This window comes from Phoca vitulina, unplaced genomic scaffold (assembly GCF_004348235.1).
Source record: "Phoca vitulina isolate PV1807 unplaced genomic scaffold, GSC_HSeal_1.0 scaffold7, whole genome shotgun sequence".
Classification (NCBI taxonomy): domain Eukaryota; kingdom Metazoa; phylum Chordata; class Mammalia; order Carnivora; family Phocidae; genus Phoca; species Phoca vitulina.
In genome coordinates, this window is record NW_022589710.1 from 62,745,388 (window position 1) to 62,769,559 (window position 24,172).

At 53.4% G+C, this 24,172-nt stretch overlaps 1 protein-coding gene across 1 annotated transcript in view; it reads right to left on the bottom strand.

Moving 5' to 3' along the window:
- Window positions 1–449: 449 nt before the first annotated feature.
- SYNE3 (spectrin repeat containing nuclear envelope family member 3) overlaps window positions 450–24,172 on the bottom strand; it is a 90,589-nt gene continuing 66,866 nt past the window's right edge. Inside the window, exons 10-18 of the mRNA XM_032405872.1 lie at window positions 23,733–23,876; window positions 22,352–22,486; window positions 19,396–19,557; window positions 19,085–19,257; window positions 18,507–18,636; window positions 16,737–16,895; window positions 13,698–13,847; window positions 12,771–12,809; window positions 450–2,742 (exon numbers count right to left, since the gene is read on the bottom strand). Coding sequence (XP_032261763.1) covers window positions 2,536–2,742; window positions 12,771–12,809; window positions 13,698–13,847; window positions 16,737–16,895; window positions 18,507–18,636; window positions 19,085–19,257; window positions 19,396–19,557; window positions 22,352–22,486; window positions 23,733–23,876 — 1,299 coding nt within the window. The 3' untranslated portion in view covers window positions 450–2,535. The remainder of the gene's footprint in view (window positions 2,743–12,770; window positions 12,810–13,697; window positions 13,848–16,736; window positions 16,896–18,506; window positions 18,637–19,084; window positions 19,258–19,395; window positions 19,558–22,351; window positions 22,487–23,732; window positions 23,877–24,172) is intronic.

The following is a 24,172-nucleotide window of genomic DNA, read 5'->3' on the forward strand; positions in this document are numbered from 1 at the left end:
ATACTCCCCCCTCTTCCCCTTCTTCCTTCTCCCCCTCTTTCCTTCTGTCTGTCTGTCTCTCTCTCACACACACACACAAACACACAGAGCTGGGCTGTGCCATGATATTCACATTTCTTTCCACGACTCTCACTCTGGGGACAGAGGAAAAATAAACACACAAGGTCCCACTGGGGCACCTTTCTCAAATGGCACTTGAAAGCTCTTTGCGGTTGTTGTTCAGGAAGCTGGAAAGTCATAAAAATCATAACTGTCTGCATCCACTTTAAGCAGAAGAGATTACACTTGACAAGCACCAGCAAGTGAGCTATTATTTCACAACTGTATTTATAGGAAAGTAATGAAAATATCAATTCTCTTTTAAAAAAGTTATGCAAACAAGCAGGCTCTATGGCCTCCTTATCAAAGTTTAAAAAATATGCAGAGACATTCTCCACCACCCCCCCGCCCCCGCCATCAGCCTGCACACTGCAGATCCCCCCTTCCCGACATGGGCCACAGGGGACACAGCAGCCTTCGCCTGGAGTGCCTGCTCCTTGATGGAGCTCCTGACATGGGGGCGTCCAGCTACAGTGAGCCTGGGGGTGGGGGTCCCTGGCTCTGTCTGGCCTTCCTGGCTCTCGCTGTGTGGCCATGGCTAAGTTCCTCCCCTCTCTGGGCCTCAGCCTCCCCGCCTGCAAAGTGGGAGCGTGGGAATGGAGATTGCTCGAAGGCCCTGCCATTCTGACCTTCCAGCGCCGGACCCACACGGCCCAGTGAGCACCTGGGCTTGGCCAGCTGGGCCCAAGGCCTTGGCTCACTCAGTCCTGATTTTCCACGGCAGTGGTCCCTGGAGAATGGTCTTGTGGCTCGGTTTCCTGGTATCTGGAGAAAAGTGTGCTGAGTGTGAACCAAGACCTCTTCTGGGCAGTACCATTTTCCTGCCTGTGAATGTCCAGCTCCTCTGAGTTTCAGGGAAGCCTGGGTTCGGGCTTTCCTCGGCCACTGGAGAGGGAGGGGCCGAGTGTGCAGGAGTGCTGTGGGGAGGGGCTTGGTGCCGACAGTCAGGACCCTCCTGGATCCTCCATATCCCTCCCTTTACAGGGCCTTTCTGGGTCTGGACACTTTGTGATCCCAAAGGCCTGCAGGACCCCGTCTTGGTCTCCTACAGACGAAACCAGTTTGTAAAGAATGGGCACTAGGCGTTTTCTGAAAGGACACTTAGTGTTGATTGAGGAAAAACACGATCCAGTTATAATGCACTTAGGAGCCATCCAAAATTCCCTGGGGAGGAAGGGACATGTTTCTGGCCTCAGGGCCCAGCACAGGGTCCCCCTGGCTCCTCCCTAGGGGCTGCAGGGAGATTAACAGCCTCACCCTGCCCAGAGGGAGCCTCCTTTGGGGTTTGGGGCGGCCTGGGCCATGGCCCCTTGTGAGGCCCTGTGTGGGACACTCGGGGCCCAGAAGACCCGCCTCTCTCTGAAGTCCCTTCTCGGGGGAGGAAGAGGCAGAGCCCCGCAGACGGGCTCAGCTCCAAGGTCCATCTCTGATCTCTGTCCTGGACCCTCGATCCCTGGTGCCTGGCCTCCCAGCTGCTCCCCTTCTGGCCCTTCGGCTTGAGTCACAGACCATGAAAAAGCAGAGAGCAACAGAAGGGACGCATCTTCCTGGGACTTGCACACAGCGCGCTCCCCATTCTGCATGAAGACTCCCGCGACCAAGTTTCTCTCCTTCCCTTCTCCTTGCACACAGCACGTGGGGCCCCAGCTCAGCGTGCCTGCGGATCAGTGTCATGGCCGCGGACCTCCACTGTCGCTCTGTGCTATCGGAGGCTGGGGGGGGCGGGGGGTTGTGGTTAGCGCTCCCACCCCCGCCCACGGAGCCCCCTGCTGTGTGCCATTGTCCCCTCTGTTTCAATGCTCTGGGTCTGCTCACTATAGCTCTTCTTTTCCTTCCTTGATATCACTCTATCACTTGTCACTTGTCACTGCTGTCACCAGGCCCGCCTTTGATAATCACCGCTTCTGCTTCCAACCCACAGAGTCTAAGCTGCTGTCCTTTGTCCTCACTGTGCCTAAAGCAAGAGTAACCGGGCGCTGAGGGAGGGCCTGCGTGGCTCTTCCATGTCCGCAGCTCAGGGGTCTTCTCACTAACAGCTGGGCTCGGGGCTCGGCTTCCGGGCAAGCGGTGGCCATAAGTGACATGTTATTTGCTCCTGCTTTTCAGGGCGGGGGAGGGGGGGGACTGCAGACCAAGGCAAAATGCCACCCAATCCCACTGGACCCACAAAGTGCTAGGAATCCGCCCCCCACAAAGAGACATCATATATGAAACGATAAAGACTGAGCATCTACATACAGAGGCTATAAAAATTCTATCCAGTCTCCCCTAGTCACACACAGGACAGCTTCTGTATAAATAGACTAAGACGACACCGTATAAAAAGTGGTTTTCTTTGGAGAACGTCAGTAGAGTACGTGTCCGGTGGCCACCTGCCTCCGCAGCCCCCGAAGCAGCACCGGGGAGGGCGGAGGGATGGAGAGGGGCCGCCTGGGGTCAGGTGGGCGGTGGGCCGCTGTAGCGGAGCATGAGCCTGAAGGAGCGGGCGAAGTTGTTGACCATGGAGCAGCTGCGGCTGTCCTCCCCAACGGGGAGCAGGAAGAGCAGCAAGAGTAAGAACAGGAGCTGCAGGGGGAGCGCCACGCGGCACATCTTCGGGAAGAGGGAGCGGAGTCCTCGCCACCGCGCCGGCCACCGCGGACTCTGCAGAACAAAGGCAGGTGTGAGTGGGCGCAGGGGCCCTGAGCGGGAGGGAGGGCGAGGGGGACGCTATGCAAGCAGAGTCCCTGGGCTGGCTGACTGTCTGACCGCGCGGGCCTCAGTTTGCCTGACTGTGAAGTGGGGCTAATGTCAATTTTGCCAGAAACAAAGATCTCTGGTTTTCTCAAATCATTCAAGGTATGAAAGGTACCACCATGTTTATCATCATGCTCTTCAGCATCACTTTCTCCTCCTTCTTCATCACCACCTTCACCGTCAACACCACCAATATCACCCGAAGGCCAGGCACGCAGGTCCAAATGCCTAATGAACTTCCTTGTGGCAACATCCATGAAAGTGGCCAAAAGACATTTCCTAAAGTCTAGGGGGACTGGTTGGGTTGTGGCCTCATGGGATGTCCTCACTGCCAAAGAGTCCAGGCCCAAGAGCTGGGGACTCAGGGAAGTAGAGGTCCCGTGGCCAAAATACAGCATGGTGCAGGGCAGAGGCCTACCTCTTAGGAACCTGGCTGACTAGGTTCCAACGTAGACTCTGTCACACAGTATCTACGTGACCTTGGGAGAGTCAATAACCTCTCTGAGCCGTTTCCTTCTCTGCAAGATGGGGATAAAACACCTACCCCCATTTGTCAGGCTGTAGAGAAGACTCAAAGTATATTTATATACCAATTTAAAAGTATTTAAGCTTTTATTAGTAGGACTATTATTGTAGAATGTATCTTTTGGCCCCCTGAAGAAACAAAGGGTCACCCTCCAGGAATCCAAAGCTACAGTCAAGTGATGGTGATGATGGTGAGGATAATGATGATGGTGAAGGTGTTGATGGTGGTGGTAATAATGGTGATGGCATGATGGTGGTGGTGGTGGTGGTGATGATGATAGTGATGGTGATGAGGATGGTGAGGATAATGACGGTGGTGGTGATGGTGATGGTGAAGATGATGAGGATGGTGATGGTGAAGATGATGATGGTGGTAGTGATGATGGTGGATATGATAATGGTGGTGGTGGTGATGGTGATAGCATGATGATGATGATGGTGGTGGTGATGGTGAGGAGGATAACAATGATGATGGTGAGGATGGTGATGAGGATGGTGATGATGAAGGTGATGATGGTGGTGGTGATGGTGGTGATAGTGAGGATGATGATGGTGGTGGTGATGGTGATAGCATGATGATGATGGTGACGATGATGGTGGTGATGGCAATGATAGTGATGATGGTGAGGATGGTGAGGATGATGATAATGCGGTGGTGATGATTATGATGGTGAGGATAACAATGATGATGATGGTGAGGATGGTGATGAGGATGGTGGCAGTGATGGTGATATGAAGGTGATGATGGTGGTGGTGATGGTGATGATGGTGAGGATGATGACGATGGTTGTGGTGGTGATGGTGATAAGGTGATGATGATGGCGAGGATGATGATGGCAATGGCAGTGCTGATGTGATGAGGAAGCATGGCTTAATGGGGGTGTTCCTGGGGGGGGTTCTGACCTGGGCACTTCTGACTCTCTAGCTCTCACACCTGAGTCACCTCATCTCCTGCCCCAACGATCTCCTCCAGGTTGATAACACTTGACCCTATGCCTCCAGCCTCAAATGTTCTCACTCACCGAAGCCCTTCGACACTGATTTTGCAAAACCAGACTTCTTACAACCCACACGGTGGAGAGGCCCTCCTGGCTGCACTGGTATCAGCAGGGACTCTAGGAGTGGGGGAAGGTAAGTCACCCGAGCAGCTGAGTGAGCATGAGTTCCCACAGCTGCCGGGCAGTGTCAGACCTAGTTGACACGTGCTCTGTTCCCTGGCACCTGCCTGGTTCATGTGGGGCTGCCTCAGCCTGTGTGGACTCTAACTTGACTCCTTGACATGTGACATTGACTCTCTCTGATTCCAAATCTCTGACCCATCCAGGAGAAAGGAAAAGAGAACAACATGCTGCAGGCCCATGCTAGCCCGGCATTACACTAAACTAAAACCCTATAATTAATGGTCTCCCAAATGCAAAATCTGTTTACAGTGTCCTGTTTGTTTACACCTGCATTCGCAGAGCTAGCATTCTGCTTATTTAAGTGAGGAACAGTGCCTTGGCCAGGATCCTCTGGAGAAAACATCTCTGAAGGTCCTAAGTGTGTTTGCATTGACAAGTGTTGACAAGGGGTGGTCTTTTTTCAAAAGACTTCCAGTGGCTGTTCACTTAGAGCTCACATTTTCACTTTGAGGGACCTGAATTCTGAGATGCTCTTTGAAATAAGAGATACATTTTAAAATGATCCTCAGATGTTTAGAAAACACACACACACACACACACACACACACACACACACACAGAGGCATGAACTACCTTTCTAGAAGCCAACAAAGAAGTTGACAATCTCAGCTCTTCCCAGATCTGGGAGCTGCTCTGTGCCTCAGTTTCCCCAGAGAAAGTACTACCTGTGTTCTGCCCAGTTAGAACTATCCGAAGAGAGAAGGGGCTTCCTCTGGAAGCAATACACCCCCAATCCCTTAGGGTATGGAAGCAGGGAGTCGACAGCACATGGTGGGGGGGGAGGAAATAGATGTTATGTAGGGTAACTAAATGCTTGGAAGTCCTTCAAGATCTCACACAGACCTGAGACTCGAGAGTTTTGAGGAGTTCAGGCAAGACGAGTTTATCATAGTAAATGTGACCTAATCTTCTACCATGGATGAAAGGTGATGTGGGGGAAAAGAAAAGGTTTCGAGTTCTGGGTTCTACCCTGGCTCTGGCACTTCCTAGCGGTATAACCTAGGACAGGTCATTCAGTCTCTCTGAGCCGCAGTTCCTTCTTGTGTTGGGGAAGAGGGAGGGATGATGCCTGCCTACCAAAGTGAGAAGGATAAATGAGGCAATGCATGCTACGCTCAGTAAATGCTCACTCCCTTCCTCCTCTAACTGGTGGATACTGGGGCAGATAAGTTGCTCCTACAGCCCCACAAGCTTCCCCCTCTACCTGGTGGTGCCAGGGATCAGGCACCACCAATCTCCTCAGGCCCATCAGAGAGAAAAGCACCACCCTCCTTAAATGCCATCTCTTGTCCCCTCAAAGGCCCTCATGTCCTCCCACCACTGGGCCTTTGCACAGGCTATCCCTTCTGTCTGGAATACTAATCTCCCTCCTTTTTCCAATGCACCTAATTAGTTCCTACTGATCACTCTAGTTTCAGCTTGTGAGTGGCTTCCTCAGGGGCACCTCCCCTGCTGTAGACCAAAAAACAGCCCCATTATACATTTTCACAGCCCCGGTACCTTCCCTTTGGATGACTGATTAAAGTCCATGGTCCCCTTGACTCCTCGGAGGCAGGGTCCACATTCATTTGCTCAACAAATATGTGCTGAATGAATGAAATAGGGAATGAAAGAGTCCTTCCCTTCCTGCACGTCTGACTGTCTGCTCCTCCCTTGGTGTCCATGGGGTAACCACACAGATCCTCGCTGACCACTGGCTGTGGCTCTTCCCACTGTCCAGATGCTCTGCCATTGATGAACACCCCGGACACAGCCCCCAGGCCCAGCGGCTTTCAGTTCTCCCCGCCCCGGCCATTCCCCAGAGGAAGAAGCCGAGCCAACAGGAAAGGAACCAGGCCAAGGTCACACAGACAGCCTCCCTCACCACATCGTTCCACGCCCAGGCTCTGCCCACCATCCCGCATGGTGTTCTCACAAGAAACAACTCAGCCACAACACCAACAACGAGAGTCACCCCGGGCCCGAGGTGTCAGTCAGCCTACATCTGTTGAATCTGGTCCCACCCCGAGCTGGGGCCCCCAGTGTGGAAGTCACGCTGCGTCACCACCGGGGCCTTCAGGGCTTTCCTGGGTGGGGTTTCACCACCACAGAGATGCTTCCAGGCCAGCACCAAGAGGGATGGGTAGGGGCCAGCTTTCCCCCGGCAATTCAAGATGGCCACCACGAAGCCATCACTAGCAATTTCTCCAATCCCTGAAGGCACCACATGCTGGCTGGCTTCCTCTCCCTGGGTTTCCCTCAGAAGGGGGCCGTGTCTGGGGCCCACTGCATTTCCCCAACTGCGCCAGTGAGTCTTAGGGTGGCCAGGGTTTCCTGGGCCAGGGCCTGCTCGCCATGCCTGTGATAATGGCTTCGCTGACTGCTCGCTGCCAAAGCACCGAGTTACAGCCCCGGATTCACTTCCCGTGAGACCTCAGGGGCTCTGGACAGTTCCACGCAGGGACAGGACGGCAGTGGCTGGGGTGGGGCTGGGTTCATTTTATCTCCATCCTGAGTGGCTCTGCACATGATGGTCAGGCCACAGACTATCTTTCCAGAACCTTGAGTTGGTTTTGGAGAGAGATGGGAGATGACATCATCTGAGCTGGCCGTTTAGAGGTCGTTTAGTTAGTTGGTGGGAAGGACCTCTGGATCGACGACTGGAGTGAGGAGAGATTTTGTCATTACTCAAGCAAGGATGCGAGCCTCATTTGGGAGCAGATGTACGGGCATATGGCTCCCTTCCCTTCCCTTCCTTCCTTCCCTCATCATTCCTCATCTGAGATCCATCCATAACCAGGCTCTGAGCTTAGGACCAGAACCAAGGTTGGTGAGGGTCTGGGATGACCCGGAGGCATCCGGCTTGGGAAAGTGGGTGGTCATGATGTTTTTCACTGATATGGGGACTGGGGCTTGGTTGGGTGCGGGGAATACAATGAGGCTATCTCTGGACATGCTGAGTCTGAGGGTCTGTGGGACTCCCAAGTAGATGTCCAGCAGGTGGGCGGGCCTTTGGGACTGAAGTCAGAAAGGAGACCTGGACTGGAGAGATGGACCCAAGAGAGTGGGAAGCCCGGAGTCAGGAAACAAAGCCGTGGCAGCAGAAGGAACTGCCCAGATGGCTGCAGAAAACCCCGTAGATACAACCACTGAAGAAAGAGGCACTGTACGTCCAGTGTCTCTAGCAGCCGCAGAGATGACTTATTAATTACAAAAGAAAGGACAGCACTGTATGGGGGAGAAGGCTGGCAGGCACCCCCTTAATCACGCGGTCAGAGTTAGCATCAGCGATGTTGGGGCCACAGCGACACCATGGGTCTCCCAGTAAGATGCGCCAAGAACACAGCATCCCTTCTGCAACATTCCTGCCAGAAATGCACAGCCCGATTGCAATCGCAAGGAAATACCAGGGAAATGTGCCTTGAGGGACATCCTAGAAAATCTCTGACCTGGACTCAAGGTCAAGGTCAAGAAAAACGGAAGACTAGTTCTAGCCTAGAGGAAACCAAAGAGATGTACAAACTGAATGCACTGGGTGACCCTGGACTGGATCCAGCATTGAGGAAAGAGGTCTATAAAAAAGACCAGAAGTGGAATATTAGTACGACAGAATATGACTCGGTACAAAAAGAAATGAGCTATCAAGCAACCCCAAAACCAGGCAGGAAACTTAAATGCATATTATCAAATGAAAGAAGCCGATCTGAGAAGGCTCCATACTGTCTGATTTCAACTCTATGATGTCCTGGAAAAGACATAACTACGGAGACAGTAGAATAATCCGTTGTTGCCAGGGGCTGGGTGGGGGAGGGATGAGTAAGTGGCGCAGAAGGCAGGTGGGCTGGGTGACGGGAGGATGAGGAAATAGAGCACATAGAGATGAACTTGTCTGGATTTCTGAAGTCAAAGACAAGTTTCAAAAACTTGATGTCCGAAGGGTTAGCATAGACTCTTTCCTACATCGGCGGTAGCTCATTGCTTCTGGGCTCGGTGGACGGATGGACAGACAGGGCCCTGGGATAACACAGCACATGGGTGGAAGCCCGTCCAGGGCTCTCTCCTTTTCAAGGTCAGAGACTGCGCGGTCCCAGCCAGGCCCAGCCCTTTGACCAAGAAAGAGCCAAATTTAGCCCCCAAAGTTGCACAGTGAATCACACGGGGACAAAGCCAAGTGACATCTCCTCTGTCCCCACCTGAACTGGGCCCTTTGTCACATATGGAGAAGGGGCCAAGAGGCCACGCTCCTCCCACTAAAAAAAACGTGGTTTTGAGTGGCAAAGGCCAGGCACGTGAGTGTTCCAGCATAGTACCTAGCACACAGTAGGGATTTTTAAAAAATCATACTTACCGAGAGAGAAAGTTACCATCTAACATGGAGAACTCACAAAGGCTTCCTTAGATTTAGTATCTGAGTTTTTCATCTGATCTGGGATGCCGATTGTGAGGTGTGTCATTATTTTACAAACCACTCAGGAAGGACAGAACCAACCAAGATGGGGCACCTGACGAGAGACTCCACCTAAAGCTGGGGCACCGAGGGGCCGTGCCTTCCCTTTCAGGGGAAATGAGGAGTAATCCCACCTCCCAGAAAGGGGAAGCAAGGAAATATGAGGTATGATCTTGGCACTGGGTGAAGCGAGGGGAATTCTTCCCTGCGAATGTGAACCATAGGCCGGAGCTCCCAGAGGCCGGGTGTCTGAGTTTACAAAATCAGTGTGAGCCAAAGGAAAACAAAACAGGACACCACCTACAAGCAAAGATTTTCCATTTAGAGAAATCTCAGGTGGAGAGCGTCCTGGGTGGCGGAGGGAAGCAAGCCCAAATCCTCGCTGAGAGGAGTAGACCGTAGTAAGTCGCCCAAATTCCAGAAATGTGAAAATGTGAAAAATCACTAGTCTTAAGACCTACACAATATGATCAAGTAAATAAAATGCAACTTTGGGTCGCTCAGCATCTGGGGCTGCACCAGGGTCCACAGCGTGCACGGGAGGCGTTTGCTCTCCACTCCTGCAAACTGGGGCACTGGCCCTGCCCCAGCTGACCCAAGCCACCAGAAACCCTTGCAAATCTGCTCTTCAACGCAAAGTTTGTCACAAGAAGGACTGTACCCCACTTTCCCCGGGGCCAATGCAGAAATTCAGGTGACTCACGGCGCAGTTGCAATTTAAAAAGCAATTACATTTCATGTGTCTGAAGGCTGCAGGCACGCGGATCCGGTGGCATTGAGCTGGCAAGTGTGTAGGAAGCTGCAAATTTAATAAATCTTAATTATTGTGTTTATACAAACAAGCAGGCTGAAGCCATTGACGTCGCTGGAGCTTTCAATGACTCGGTGCACGCAGAGAAAGAAAAAAGTGTGGAGAACCAACTGCTCATAAATAATTAGCTTTGGGGCAGGTTTTTTTCTTCCTTTTGGACTAAAAATCACATACGAAATGTTTTTAGGTTGGCAAGATTACAACACCTGAAGACAGAGTCTATTTTCTGCCTGTCAGGCCTGCGTGCGTGTGTGTGTGTGTGTGTGTGTTTGTGCACAGTGCACGCACGCACATGCCCACACACCGACCACAAGAACCAAACCGAAGGGAAGAATCCCCCACCCTCAGAAGCGTCACTGCTCCCTTGGTTCGCAGAAAGATAAGCAGGTGCGGTGTCCAAAGAAGTCTTCGGGCCTCATTTACATGGCAGTTAAGAACCTACTGTACGCAGGGGCGCCTGGGTGGCTCAGTCGTTAAGCGTCTGCCTTCGGCTCAGGTCATGGTCCCAGGGTCCTGGGATCGAGCCCCGCATCGGGCTCCCTGCTCAGCGGGAAGCCTGCTTCTCCCTCTGACCTTCCCCCTGCTTGTATTCCCTCTCTCACTGTGTGTCTCTCTGTCAAATAAATAAATAAAATCTTTAAAAAAAAAAAAAAAAGAACCTACTGTACGCAGTTGTTACAAGAACTCTGCCTACCCTTAGCTCGGTGGACCCTCATTCTGTTCTGTGCAAAACGGGCTGAGGGACTCGTCAACAGGAACACACACTAACGGTGGGTCCTAGATTCAGATCCAGGGTGCGGAGCCGTGGTTCTCAGAGTAGAGACTCAGCCCCAGTGAATCAAACACTCGGGGTGGGACCCAGAAATCTGTGCTTAAGCTGTCACATAAGTGAGCCCAAGATGGCCTCTGCACACTGGCTTGTAGGCTGCTTACTTCTCTGCAGCGGGCTTCGCAAGAGCCAGCCAGCTAGCACTGGACTCAAATTTTCACACACTCAATTATTTTACACAGAGCCCGAATAAGCACACTTTTTCTTAGCCATGTAGAGCCTGCCTGTTTTGCAGACCCTACAAAACTGTGCCCAACCTGTGCTGGTCACGGATGAGACAACACCTGTTATAAAGACCCGAATCCGCCGTTGCCCTTTGGGGCCCCTGCCCCAGAGACGCGCCACTGTGCGGAGCACCACCAGCTAGACGTGTGAACCCTTCCTCCCAGGCACCCTCCACCCAGCTGGGACATGCAGTCCACTGGGGTGGGTCTCTGCTCTTGTGCTCACTGATGGATCCCAAGTGCCCGAATCAGTGCTTGGCACAAAGTCGGTGCTCAGTAAATCCTTGTGGAATGAATGAATGAATGAATGAGAGACAGCAAATGAACACAAGGCTGTGGACACTCCACATTCTGCCAATCACAGGCTGCCAGGAAACTGAGTCTGCTCTAGAGGCCTGGTGCCCCCAGCCATGTGTCCCCCTACTCAGAAACATTCAGTGAGCACTCACCGTGTGCAAGGCATCAGGGGACCCAGACATGACTCCCACTGATTCCACCCGGGAGCTCCAGATCAGATGGGGGCTCCCCAGGGAGGGGCTTAAAGTGTGGAGGCCACCAGGAGCCACGAGGCTAGACTGTGGGAGCCACCCCATCCTTCCTGATGCTCTTCCCCATTTCTTGGGGGAGGCTCTGTGTTATTCTAAATTGGGGGGAAAACCAGGCCTCTAGTCTCTCTGAAAATTCTACAAACAACCGTTCACATGATCTTCCACATTCATACATGAAGGAAGGAAAGTCAGCATTGATAATTCCATTTTCCAGATGGGGAAAGTAAGCCCCGAGAGGCAAAGCAACTTGCCCAAAGCCACAAGGCTAGTTGACGCCGGGTCCAAAGCATAGCGTTGGTCTTGTGATGGCCCCACCCAGTCCAGGGGACACCCACTGCCCTGCAGATGTGAGACATGAACCCCAGCTGGAGACCAAGAAGAAATCCTGGTGTGCAAAGCACCTGGAAACAGATTCCATGGCATTAGGGATCTTGAGGAACCCAGAGCTCTTTGGAGCAGAGCACGCCAAAGGCTCACTTCGTTGCCGGCCAGGGCTTGGCAGGGAAACAAGTGTGTTCTCTTGGAAAAGGTGACATCAACTTACACTGGGTTTTCCCTGAGGCAGGGATACCCCCCAGGCCCCCGGGATGCCGTCTCCAAGGCACAGTGTGGAAAGTCAAGATGTGGGCTCTGGAGACAGAGGCCAGAGACCACCCAGAAGCCGCACGCCTGGGCCGAACGAGGGATTCCAATCCTGTCGTGGCTCCGTTTCCTCGTGCTTAAGCGGAGGGAGTAACACCTCTCGAGCGTTGATGGGACAGTTTAAATGAGATGCCCTGACCATGATTTAGCACGGTTCCTGGCACACCGTGGACGGGCACTACCTGGCATCTCGAGTAATAATAATTGTTACTCATTAGCATTATTAATGCTGTTACTGTGACTGCTTTGGCCTGCAAGCACCACGGGAGTGGCTCTGAGCCCTTCTCAGCGGGCCCGAGTGCAAACACCTGCTGGTAGGACAGGAAAGGCACAACTCCCCCTTCCTCTTCTGTCCCCCCCACCGCCGTGCCCCAGACGCCCGTCACCACTCAGGGGGCCGCACGATCCAGTGTGCCCGGAACGGTCCGGGTTTCCTGGGACAGTCCTGGTGCACACCCGTTGTCACCACATAACCGTCCATTCCCCACCGTGTCCTGGTTTTGCATGAAAAACTCCAGGGTCCCTCCTCTATCATGGGTGTGTCACAGCTGAGTACATTCTGCACCCTCCTGGGGCTTCCCAAGGGCCCCGAGGCCCAGCACAGGGCAGCCCAGAGCTCACTGCCCATAAAATGTGCCTCGGACCTCATGGAACCTTCCAGAAAGCCCAGGAGTCTGGCTTCAGCATCGCAGGCCTACCAGCCTCCAGACGCCCTGCCCTCTAGCGTGTGCAGATGGCAGACACGGTACCTTCTGGAATCCAGTCGGCTCCCCTGGAGAACTCTGTGTCTGTTATTTTCGGGAAGGAGAGGAAAAGGGGAAAAAAAGACGTTAAGTGAGTGAAACTCAAATCCCAGCAGAGCCTGTAATGGAATATTCATTCTGTCAGGGGAGTGTTTCTTTAAAACTTCTGGTCATCTGGATAGGCTGAACCAGCAGGTGATTCGATTTAATGAGCTTTTTAACGCACTTCAGGCCCAGGTGGGATTCCGTCTGGGAAGGCCTGGGCGGGCGGCCACCAGGCCGGGGCTGCACTGACACCTAGTGGCCAGCATGGCTGTTGCAGGGACCGCGGAGCTGGAGCGCCAAAGCTTGGCGTCTGGGGAGGCCATCTCAACGGCCCCCCATCTGGGGCTAACCCTTGTGCCTCAGTTTCCCCGTCGCTTCTCAGGGAATAACAACAGCATCTCCTTTATAGGGTTGTTACGAGGACATCGCACTTCATAAAGGCTCTCATGACTATTACTATTGTTTTGTGCAAAGGGCCACGGGGACCCCAGGGCCATGCTCCCCTCTATCACGCCTTCCCCAGCGGGGCATTCTGAATGCTGGCTCTGCTGCTTCCTAGCTCCATGACCCCGGGAGTTCCAATTCTCAGAGTCTCAGCCATCACCGCCCCCCCCCGCCCAGCCCTTTGGAGACTGGAGACAGGACTGAATGGGGTCCCGAAGGTTTCAGCTCAGAAGGCAGCAAAGCGCTCCTGAAACATTAACTGGGACGGCTCCTGCCATCGTTCCTGGAGCGCCAGCCACATGGGGTGGCAGGACGGCCACGTGACATCTTAAAGCCAAGCACTAGGACCCGTGAGCATGGCCCAGCTCTGTCTCCCCACATGAGCCTGGGCTCAGCCGGAGTCCCATCCCCGGGGCCTGGGGCCCGTGCTTCCTTAGCACCTACCAGCAGGTAGCCAGAGTCCTTGAGCTTGGACTTGTACAGCATCCACTGGTAACGCAAGTCCTCCAGCTCGTTGGAGGTCCCCCTTGCTGGCCCGAGATGGAGGAGGTTCTCGAAGAGATGCTGACCTTCTGGCACCCGAGCCTCCAGCTCCTGTGGGAGAAAAGCAGTGTCACATGTGCCCTCCAGATGGCCCCGACGGCCCCACAAGGCCGGTCAGCAGGAGCCAGTCAAATTTCACTTGAGAGGAGGCTGGCAGAGCCTGTAAAGTGAGAATCCCATTGTGCAAATCCACGGGCAGTCGCTTTCTGGAACAATACAGAATGACCTCCACGGTCACTTCCATCTCTGATGTTCTAGAACCGAGTCCTCTGGAGGGCTTGACATAAGAGTTGCCATCATTATAAAAAGCTACGACTTTTCTGTTGGCATGGTTAAGCCTGGACATGCGCTATTGGGATTGGGCAGATAATCTTCAGGACTCCTGAGCCGTAGTGATGTGGGGGTAGGAGTGGGGCTCTAAATCGGAGTGCATGGGTCTAAATTCTGGCTTTGTAGCCCTGCTTTCACCCCATCCTGCTCATAGTGTGATACGGGCAGTTTGCTTAGCTTCTCAGAACCCACTAGAATGAGAGCTGTACAAGAGTAAGGAGGCTTAACCCGGGGCGATTGCAAGCCGTCTCTGATACGGCTGGAGTTGGGCAGTGATGGCGAGAAATGAGTCGTGGCCAAATGTGAGGTAGGAGGTCTGCGGGACGGACTTCCTGCTCATAACCCCCTAGGTGATTGGACCAAACCTCTCGAGAGGACAAAGTATTAAAAACACTTAAAAGGCATCAAAGAGTTGGCAAGAGGGCGAGGCACATCAGGCTAAAATCTGGGAAGTGATGAAGCCCAGAGAAGTAAGCCCAGTGTTCAGGCCTGCTTTTGCCTGCAGGACACCTGCCGTTCTGGAAGAAACAGTTGTGAAACAGATCATGCTTTTGGCAGCCTCACGGGGCTATGGAGACAAAGGTCAAGGTCTGGGCTCTGTAGGGGTGGAGACTCTCATAACCCGCTCCCCCTGTGGCTGAGGCTCCTAAAGGTGAATCCGAAATAAACTCACACCCTGTGTGGATCGAAGCCCACTCCAAGTCACCAGGAGTGCAGGGAGCCTCCAACATTGAACTTCGATTCCCTGGCTTCAGAACAAGAAAGCCCTCCTTGCCTGGAAGCCACAGACAAAATTCCCTCTGGAGAAGAGATGATCCTCAACCTCAAATGACCCCCATACCTCTATCACACATAATCAAAGCAGCCCCATACATGCAAGACACCGACAACAAGAACAGACAGAAACAACACGCAGAAAAATTGTTCCTAAAATGACTTAAGATATTGGAATTATTAGACACACTCGTTATTAGACACACTCGGTTAAACAGGTCTCTTTACTAGGCTCGAAGAATTAAAAGCCAGGCTTAAAAAGTTCAGCAGGGATCTGGAAGCTACGAAAAGTGACAGAGTGGTATTTCAAGAGAACTGGGTAGAAATTCTAGAACTGGGGAATATAGTGTCAAAAGTTGAAGGCATAACAGACATGTGTAATAGTGAATGAGACACAGCTAAAGAGAGAATTAGTAAACCGGAAGGTAGGGTAGAAAAACTCTCCAGAATGCAACAGGAAGAGACTGGAGGATGAACAAGACACAAGAGAAGGGAGGAGACATAGAGCCCACAGTGAGAAGGAATACCATGTTTCAGCAGCAACACAGAAGGAGAGGGGAAGGGAAACAAGGCGATATGTTAAGAGGCAATAAGTTAAGAAAGTATCAGAGAATTTTCCAGAAAGACTCTAGACCACAGATTCCAGAACCCAGATGAATTCCAAATAAGAGAGCTGAAAAGAAATCTAAACCCTAACATATCATAGTAGAAGTGCTGAGAAATTAGGAAAAAGAGAGGTAGGCTGGGGCTTGGTTGAGAATGACCTCATGTGATATGCTTAAAGTGGGGGTGGGGTTGGACTCTATACTGAAAGGTTCTCATCAAGGGAAGAACAAAGCCAGATTTATGATGCTGAAGGTCACTCTGGCTGCAGAATTGAGCTGTGACCTGGATGGGGGCCCAAAAGGAAGGAAGGAGGCCAGCTGAGAACCTACTGCCATAAATCAAGGTTAGAAATGGTAAGTACCTAGATTAACATAGTGGTAGCAAGAGGGTGCAGAACAAAACACACCCAGGAGGTGGAATCCAGGAGGGGTGGGGGACTATTTAGATGTGGGAGTGGAGTAGAAAGAAGACTGGTGGTAGAAGGATGGCAAAAATGACCACGACGCTCCCATCCCACCTCCCCCCGCCATATCCATTCCCTTTGTAATATGACCTTGAGTCCTTCCCTTCAAGAGGTGGAGTCTGTTTTCCCTCCCCATGAATCTGGCTTGGCCTTGTGATTTTCTTTGTCCAACAGAATACAGGGCAAGTAATGTGGCAGTTCCTACTCTAGGCCCCAGAAGCCTTGGGTGCTCCCACTTGCCCTTGGACAATGCCTCTGCTACTAGAAGCCTGGGCTGCCCCACAAGAGGAGAAGAGATGTGTGGTCCATCTCATGCTCATCTCCAGCGGCCTGCCAACCCCCAGAGTAGAGCCACCCAGCCAACCTATAACTGATAGCAAATCAGGGAGCCCCACAAAACCAGAAGCATTGCCCCGATGGGCTTAGCCTAGATTGCCAACCTTCTGAATCATGAGTTAAATGAACATGTGCTGTCTAAAGCCACAAACGGTTGGGATGATTTGTTACACAGCAACAGCTAACTGATTTCAGAGTCGTGATTAGTAGTGATATTTTCCAAGTTGGGGAAATACAGACATAGGCTGAATGAATGAATGGTTCTTCTAAAATACGTGAACCAAAAAAGTTTAAGAACTGTTATTTATACACAAGTAAAAATGGCTCACAAGCCATGTGTGTGCTCTTTTTTTTTTTGAAGAACTCCCTGGTGGCAAACACATCCACGGGGGCAAACCCTGTGGACAGAGGGCCTTTCCGTGGGAACAAACCTGTAGCTTCATTTCCCTGGTCTTCAAATCCTTGGCGGTGGCCGTTCTCATTGCGATGATTCTAACCAGCTTGGCATTTTCCACCTCTAACCACTGCTCGAAGTCCCTCAGGAGCTGGGAGAAACCTTCATGGCTGCCTTCTTCCTGGAGCGGGTTTGCCTGAAGGAACACGCAGCAGCACGACCAATGCATCAGAGGTGAAACAGCCCCCTGGGCCCGCATCCCGGGGGTCTCCTCTGAGGCATAGGGTGGGGATGAGGATGCCCAAAGGTAAGGAGAGAGGCCTTGGTGGGAGGGGGCACGTCTCTCCATTCAGTGTGGCCACGTTAGGAGTTTAATTCTGATTCAGGTCCGGGGGTCCTGCGGGGTTGGGGTGGCCCAGGGGGTCAGTGTGCGCTGGTGCTCAGGGTGCCCTGGGCCCCCCGGGGCTGTGCCGCAGGACCTCGTGGACGGGTGCCTGCAGACCGCGCAGGATCACTGCACTTTCAGCCCCGAGCTGCTGGAGCTGCGACAGTGGGTCATCGTGGTCACCTGCTGGTCTCCTAGTGGCAGCCACCACCATTCCTTGCCAGGATGGCTATAACGGTGGTCACCCTTGCACACACCTGTCCCTCTCCGGGCTCTGCAGCCAGAGGGAGCTGTCTAAAATGCAAGTCCGTCCAGCAAGGCCGTAGGTGTGGCCCTCTGAGAGCCTCAGTCCTGGCTCTGCTGGACCCCGTGCCGCCAACCACCCTCCCCGCCAACACCCCCACCCCCGGAGCCCGAGCCCCAGACACCTCTTGACCCCTGGCACTTGTGCTCTCTCCCTCTGTGTCTCTCACACCGTCTCCTCTGCATGGGACACACCCCTCCTCTCCTCTCCCTGACTCCCGCTGGGCCATGAGGATTCCCCTACATTTTCCCAGGAGGCCTTTGCTGTCTCTGAACTGGGTCCCAGTCTCTCTGCATCAGCTCCCACAGCATCTGCCCTCTGCCCCAGCCCACTGCCCTTAACTGCCTGTGGTTCCCACTTCCTCGCTCCTCAAAATGCGCTCCGAGGCCTAGCAGCCCGGGCGTCCCCCTCCAGCTTCAAGGAATGCAGAGTCCTGGGCCCTGCCGAAGCGGGATCTGCGTTTTCCTACGCGGGGAGCACACTGCAGTGTCGGAGGCTCTGCACTGGGGTCTGCGTTCCTGCGGGTCAGAAGCGCCTCCGCTTCACCCACAGCTGGCCCCGGCCCCGAGCGCAGGCCTCCGGGCACAGGCACGCTTGGCAGGTGATTCGGGAAGGGGCAGTACAAGAATACAGGGGAGACTGAGAGCTGGCGTGTGGCTTCTGAAGAACGAGGAAGGAACGTCTTTTCAATGAGGTTCCTTGTTTTAAAAGCCGTCAAGAGAAGGGATGGACGACACTAGGTCATTAGGCTAGATCTTTTGAACAAAATACAGCTTATGGCACAAAAAAGGGACCCAGCCTGCATGATTCAATCCGGGGCCAGCAGGAAGCTCTCAGCCCTGTAGGGCCGGCTGGCTACGTCTTCTCCAAGGGGTGAGGACCTGTCTGCCTGAGGGACGCTTCTGACCTTCCCTGTGGCCTGGGTCTGGGGTCTCCGGGTCCCTCTGTGCCGTGGCACAAGGAGCAGGGACAGGTTCACCCAGGATGGGACGTGGCCGAGTCCTGAGCTAAGCATGTGGCCGCTGGCGGGGAGGGGGCTTTGTTGAAGACCACCCCCCACATCCCTGACTCCGGCCCCAGCCTCCCAGGGCCCAGGGAGCCCCACTAGGCAGACGCACCTGACGGGGACGCCTGGAAACAGGATCCATGGGATCGATGAGAAACCCGGCCTTCGGGATGTTGTTGGTGAAAATCATTTTCTTCCCTGAATCCACTTCTGTCTTTTGCAGCTGCCGGTTTCTGATGAGGCTGAAGAGACAAACGGTCCAGTCACCGCGGTGATGCAATGGGGACTCACCAGGTCACCGGGGCATCACGTGGCAGGAGCCGATCTTTCGGGTCGACTATCCTTCGGGTTTGTCAGAACGTTCCCCAGGCACGTGCATTCCCAGTTTCCCACTGGAGACCCACCTTACGCTGTCATTAAAGTGCCTATACCCATCAATGCAGGCGAGGCCCAGGCCAGCACGGGCTGGAGGCTCACCCCCCGCCGCCGCCCCGCTGGGGCACTCCCCGGCTGCTACTGCTCCCGCTAGAACTGTCCTTGGGCCAGAGCGGAGATGCACGGAGGCACCTGGCGCCGTGCTCGGCACCCAGCCGAACCCCAGCCTCCTGTTCTAAGGGCACCACTGAGCTCTCCCCTGCATGGAAAGGGGGTGTTGCCTGAGACCAGGCTCAGAGCCGGGGACCCCCTCACCTCAGCAGGCTTTCCTCCAGCTGCCTCAGGGCCTGCCACGACTCCATCAGCTCCTCTAGCTCCTCCTGGACCACGGCAGCCCCTTCCGGAGAAGACTTCTTCATCACCAGCTGGCCGTGCGCTTCGACCAGGGGCAGCTGGGCCTCCTTCTCCGGGAATCCAGCCAGCAGCCTCTAAAGGACACACATGCGAAAACGTAGCCCCCACAGTGAGCTCTCGGGGCAGGGGTCTCTGCTCCCCCGTGTGGAATCTTTGGCCTCCCAAGCCTGCCTTCTGGGAGGCAAGTGAGGGAACTGGGACAGCCACCTTACCTCGACTTTGACCTCTTGGGACTGGGCGTCCCATGGGCCCGCATCCTCCTGGTGTGATTCCAGCTTCTGAGTGACCATGGCAATCCACTGTCGCAGCTCCAGCAGCTCGTGGTGGAAGGTGCAGTGTTCCCGCACGCTCTGCTGGCTCCTGTCCGTGAGGTCCTATAGCACAGCCCCGGGGGGCCCAGGGCGCTCTGAGCGCTGGCGGCCACTGGGACTCCGGGCCCCTCCATTCTGCAGGACCCCCGGACCTGCCCTGGGGCAAGATGCCCCCCCGCCAGGGCTCCCCACCCAGCAGGAACACAAGAGGTGAGTCCTCCCTTCTGCCCAGGACAGAGAATTTATTCTGGAAAAACCAACTCTGGTTTAAAGTATCTCTAAGCCTGTCTTAACTTCTATAGACGGTACCATGTCTGGATGAGGGTGTGGGCAATCGGAGCTCCTGCCCACCGCTAGTGTGGGTGTCAGTCATACCCCACTGGGGGAAACCCTAGGTCAGTATCTACTACAACTGAACACAGGCATCCCTATGACCCAACCGTTTCACCCCGGGTGTCTACGTAACAGATACAAATATATTTTCACCAAAAGGCATGCATGTGGTGTTGCTTCTGATAGCCCCAAACTGGAAACTACCCAAGTGGCCATCAACAGAAGTACGGATACGTATGTTGAGGTCGCTTCAGACAGTGGAATATTTTACAGCAGCAAGAATGAGCAATCTACGCAACAATCTAATACATTATGAATGAGCGGACAGCTAGAAGCCAGAGACAAAAGAAAACGTTTCTGATTCAATGAAAATAACGTATAAAATCAGGCAAACCCAATCCATGGTGTTCCAAGTTGAAAGTCAGGTGCCAGGAGTGGTGGGCAGTGACCGTGGGGGGCATGAGGGGCTTTGGGGGCTGGGTGAAGCCACTATTATTCTGTGATTCTGTGTCATGATCTGGGTACTTGTAATGTGGACAGTTTTAAAAAATTCATCAAACTACACACTTAGATGTTTGCTTTTCTATATCTGATTATATTCTGATAATTTTTGAAAATGGTCTTGCTTTTTTCCCCCCCTCCTCTGGGTCAGCCACTCTCAGCTCTCTGAGGCTGGGGCCTCGTTCTTCTGTCTTCAGGGAAGGAGGGCCCCTGTCCTCCTGGTCACCCAACCTGGGGCCCTCTGAGCCCTCCCTCTCAGCCCACTGCAGAGCACTCAGACCCCAGGGTCTCCTGTGATCCCTGGCAGAGGCCACCATGGGCCCTGCCCTCCTGCATTCCAGATGCTGGCTGACACCATTGGACGCCAGGCCCACTAGAGCTGGGGACGCAGAGACAGTGCATCCCATCTTCCTGCAACAAACCAGTGACCAGAGCCTGAAGAGTCACCTAAGACTCCACTTCTCCACAATGTTGCCACCACCACCACCCCTCCTGTCCCCTGCTCACCAGCTCAGACCCCATGCTTTCAATAGCCTCGGGTCGCTTAGGGGGGTATGTGCCCCCCAGGGGGAGACAGGAGGATCACCTGGGCTGTGGGGGAAGGACTTATTAGCACTTATTAGATTTAAAAAGCCCTGAGTACCACAGTAATAAAAGGGGGGCACGACTTCTTAGAAGAAGTATGTAGACAATAAATGAAGAGTCACGAGAGCATTGGAGTATCAGCATTCCGCCAGCATTAGTTCATCTAGACCTTATGCATCACTTAGATCGATGGGCATCTTCAGGTGAAGCCGTGTTTCCTGGAAGCTCACGGGGCAGGGTGGGGGGGGGAGGGGGGCTTGATTGTTGTGACAGTGATGGGGCAGGGATGACACCTGCAGATACAGTGAGAGCGACAGGTGTTCCCATCCTGCTGCCCCACGGCCTGCCAGGTTTCCTCGAGCCCTGCCTGAATCCACAGTGCTGAAAACCCTGCCCATCATGACCCGAGCTCGGGCACTTTCCCCAGATGAGGGACAAACACAGAGGTTTCTGCAGTTCTAATAAACACGCTGATTTTTCCAGGAATGCCTCTATTTCGTCAGCGGATGGAAGACTGTGCTTTGGTGTGACTGAAACTTCACCAAAGGTTGTTCACATTTTCAGAGAATCTCATAAAGTAGAGGCATTTCGGCTGTCACCCAGGCGGGGCGCATCTTCCTGTGACCACCTTCAGCGCTTACATGCAAGACAAGCATTTTATTCTAACTTGCCTTTTTTCTTTCCTATTACAGGAAGGGCATTACATGCCATTCTTAAATTGTGTGGGTCACTTATACTCTCTCTGAGTTTTGGGATGGCATGGGATGTTGGGAACATTTGTTATTAAAATAGGCTGGGTCTGGTAGAGTGGAGAAGCCCACCTTAGACTAAGTTTTCTTGAGGAATGGCTGCCTGACAGCCGGCTCCACAATCCCCAGGGTACTTGTGACAAAGGCAGTCCCAGGCCCCCATCTGAATCAGCCACTGAAACTTGTCCTCAGGCCAGTTTTGAAGAAGCCTGCACCCCATTCCATTCCCAGGGCTCAAGGGGCCATCAGAAATGTGCGTACCCCACGGAGCCCCAGGCGGCCGCTAGAGGGCACTGCAGAGGAGGCTCCGAGCAGCCGCCGTGCAACGTTTGATTGCCCTTAACACAGCCAATGCCCACTGCACCCCAGGGCTGCTGTGGGGAGCAGAGCAGCCTGTTCTGTTCCTTGGCCTCCTGGCACACCTGGATTTGTATCTGAACCTGCTGTTTTGCTGACTCATGGTCCAACTACCCACTAGAATATAACCCCCCAGGGAGCAGGGGCTTTGGCTGTCTGGCTGGGGCCCAGAACACTGCCTGGCATACAGGAGGCGCTCAATAATCATCTGCTGAATGAATGAGGAAGAGAAGAAAGGAAGGGAAAAAGAAAAATGGAAAGGTTTGAAGGAAAAAGGAAGAAAAGGCAGAGAAAGAGCCCCGGAGTGTAGGATCCCAGGTGCCTGGGCTTACCTCCAGAGACCTCTTCAGGGCCTGGTAGTCGGTGGAAATCTGGTCCATTTTGTGCTGGTGGCCGGGGTTCCCCTGGACGAGAGGCCTCGTGGCCTCCATCTGTGCCCCCAGGTCCAGCACCTCTTCCTGCAGTCCCTGCAGGAAAAGCAGCAAGTGTGGCTGTCCTGTTTGCCTCTTGTCATGGGAGCTGATCAGGATGGGGGGGGGCCTCTGAGTGGGGGAGCTTGGGAGGGTCCTGGCATGATGGGGCTACCCCACCCCGAGAGCTGCACCATATGGCCATCTGATGGGCCTCCTCTCAGAGCTGGTGAGATTTTTAAAAGGAGACAAAAATATTCTGGGATGGGGCGCCTGGGTGGCTCAGTCTGTTAAGTGTCTGCCTTTGGCTCAGGTCATGATCCCAGAGTCCTGGGATCGAGCCCTACGTCATGCTCTCTGCTCACCAGAGAGTCTGCTTCTCCCTCTCCCTCTGCCTGCCACTCCCCCTGCTTGAGCTGTCTCTCTCTCGTTCTGTCAAATAAATAAACAAAATCTTAAAAAAAAAAAAAAAATTCTGGGACACCAGCCTGGAAGGCGTCTCTGGGGAGCAAACTCCCATCTGAACTCTTACTTGATGACCACCTCTCTTTGTGAAGAATCACACCCCAACTTGAGTTTCAAAGCCCCCAAATGCACCATTTTTAATGTCTTCCCAAGAATCCTCTTAATGTAGGCATGAGCTATGCTGGAGTTTTAAAATAATTGTATCGCACGCATTTAAAATCTTTCAAGCTCCTTATCAAGCCGATAATTATCAACAGTCAGCCTGTGTGCAGTCTGCATGTGTTTTTTTTTTAAAGATTTTATTTATTTAACAGAGAGAGACACAGTGAGAGAGGGAACACAAGCAGGGGGAGTGGGAAAGGGAGAAGCAGGCTTCCCGCCAAGCAGGGAGCCCGATGCGGGGCTCGATCCCAGGACCCTGGGATCATGACCTGAGCCGAAGGCAGACGCTTAACGACTGAGCCACCCAGGCGCCCTGCATGTGTTTTAAAACATTTATTCTTACTTTCAAAATCCGATTATTTAACTGGACCTCTGTACTCATGAGGAACACTTAGCAAAGCAATTTAAAGAAAAATGAATACACATGTTAGACTTTGGAATCACAGAGTAAACATCATTTTGTTGGGCTCCAGAATCAGCAGTTTGCAGGTACGAAAGGTCTCTCAGAGGCCAGAAACCACCAGATAAATCAGCAGCGATTCAGACGAAAGGTTCAGAGCTCAGGTGAAGGGGCTCGGTGGTGGCTGTCTGGCCAGTTACTGCTGCCGGAGGGGAGCTGCTTCTGGGCGCAGCGGAGAACCCGAGCCAGGCCACTCGGGCCCCACCAAGCCCTTACCTGCAACCTTGAAAGCTGGGCCTGTTTCCCAGGAAGGTCCTGCTGAAGCCCATTCTCAGCTTGGACCCTGCCACGGAGGTCTGAGAGCTTCTTCTGGAGGGGCTTAAAAGCAGTCCCAAAATCTTTGTGTTGGGCCAGCAAGCTCTGCGGAGACACACAACGGGCAGCACAGAAATTAAGAAATTTCCTCACAGGCACCTTGTACAACCTGCCACTCACAGCAACACGGCTCTTTCTTCAGCCTTCTCCTGGCTGCCTCATACCCACTCAGGCATCACCCCCTCCAGGAAGCCTTCCTGGAGCCCTTGCGGGGGTTGGACGCCCTCCTTGGAATCACCGTGGGGTCCTCACATGACGGCTGTTCTGCTCTCTAGTACAGAACTACATCTCGTAACACGTCCACACCAGATCCCACCAGAGGCCCGTTTTTGTAAATAAAG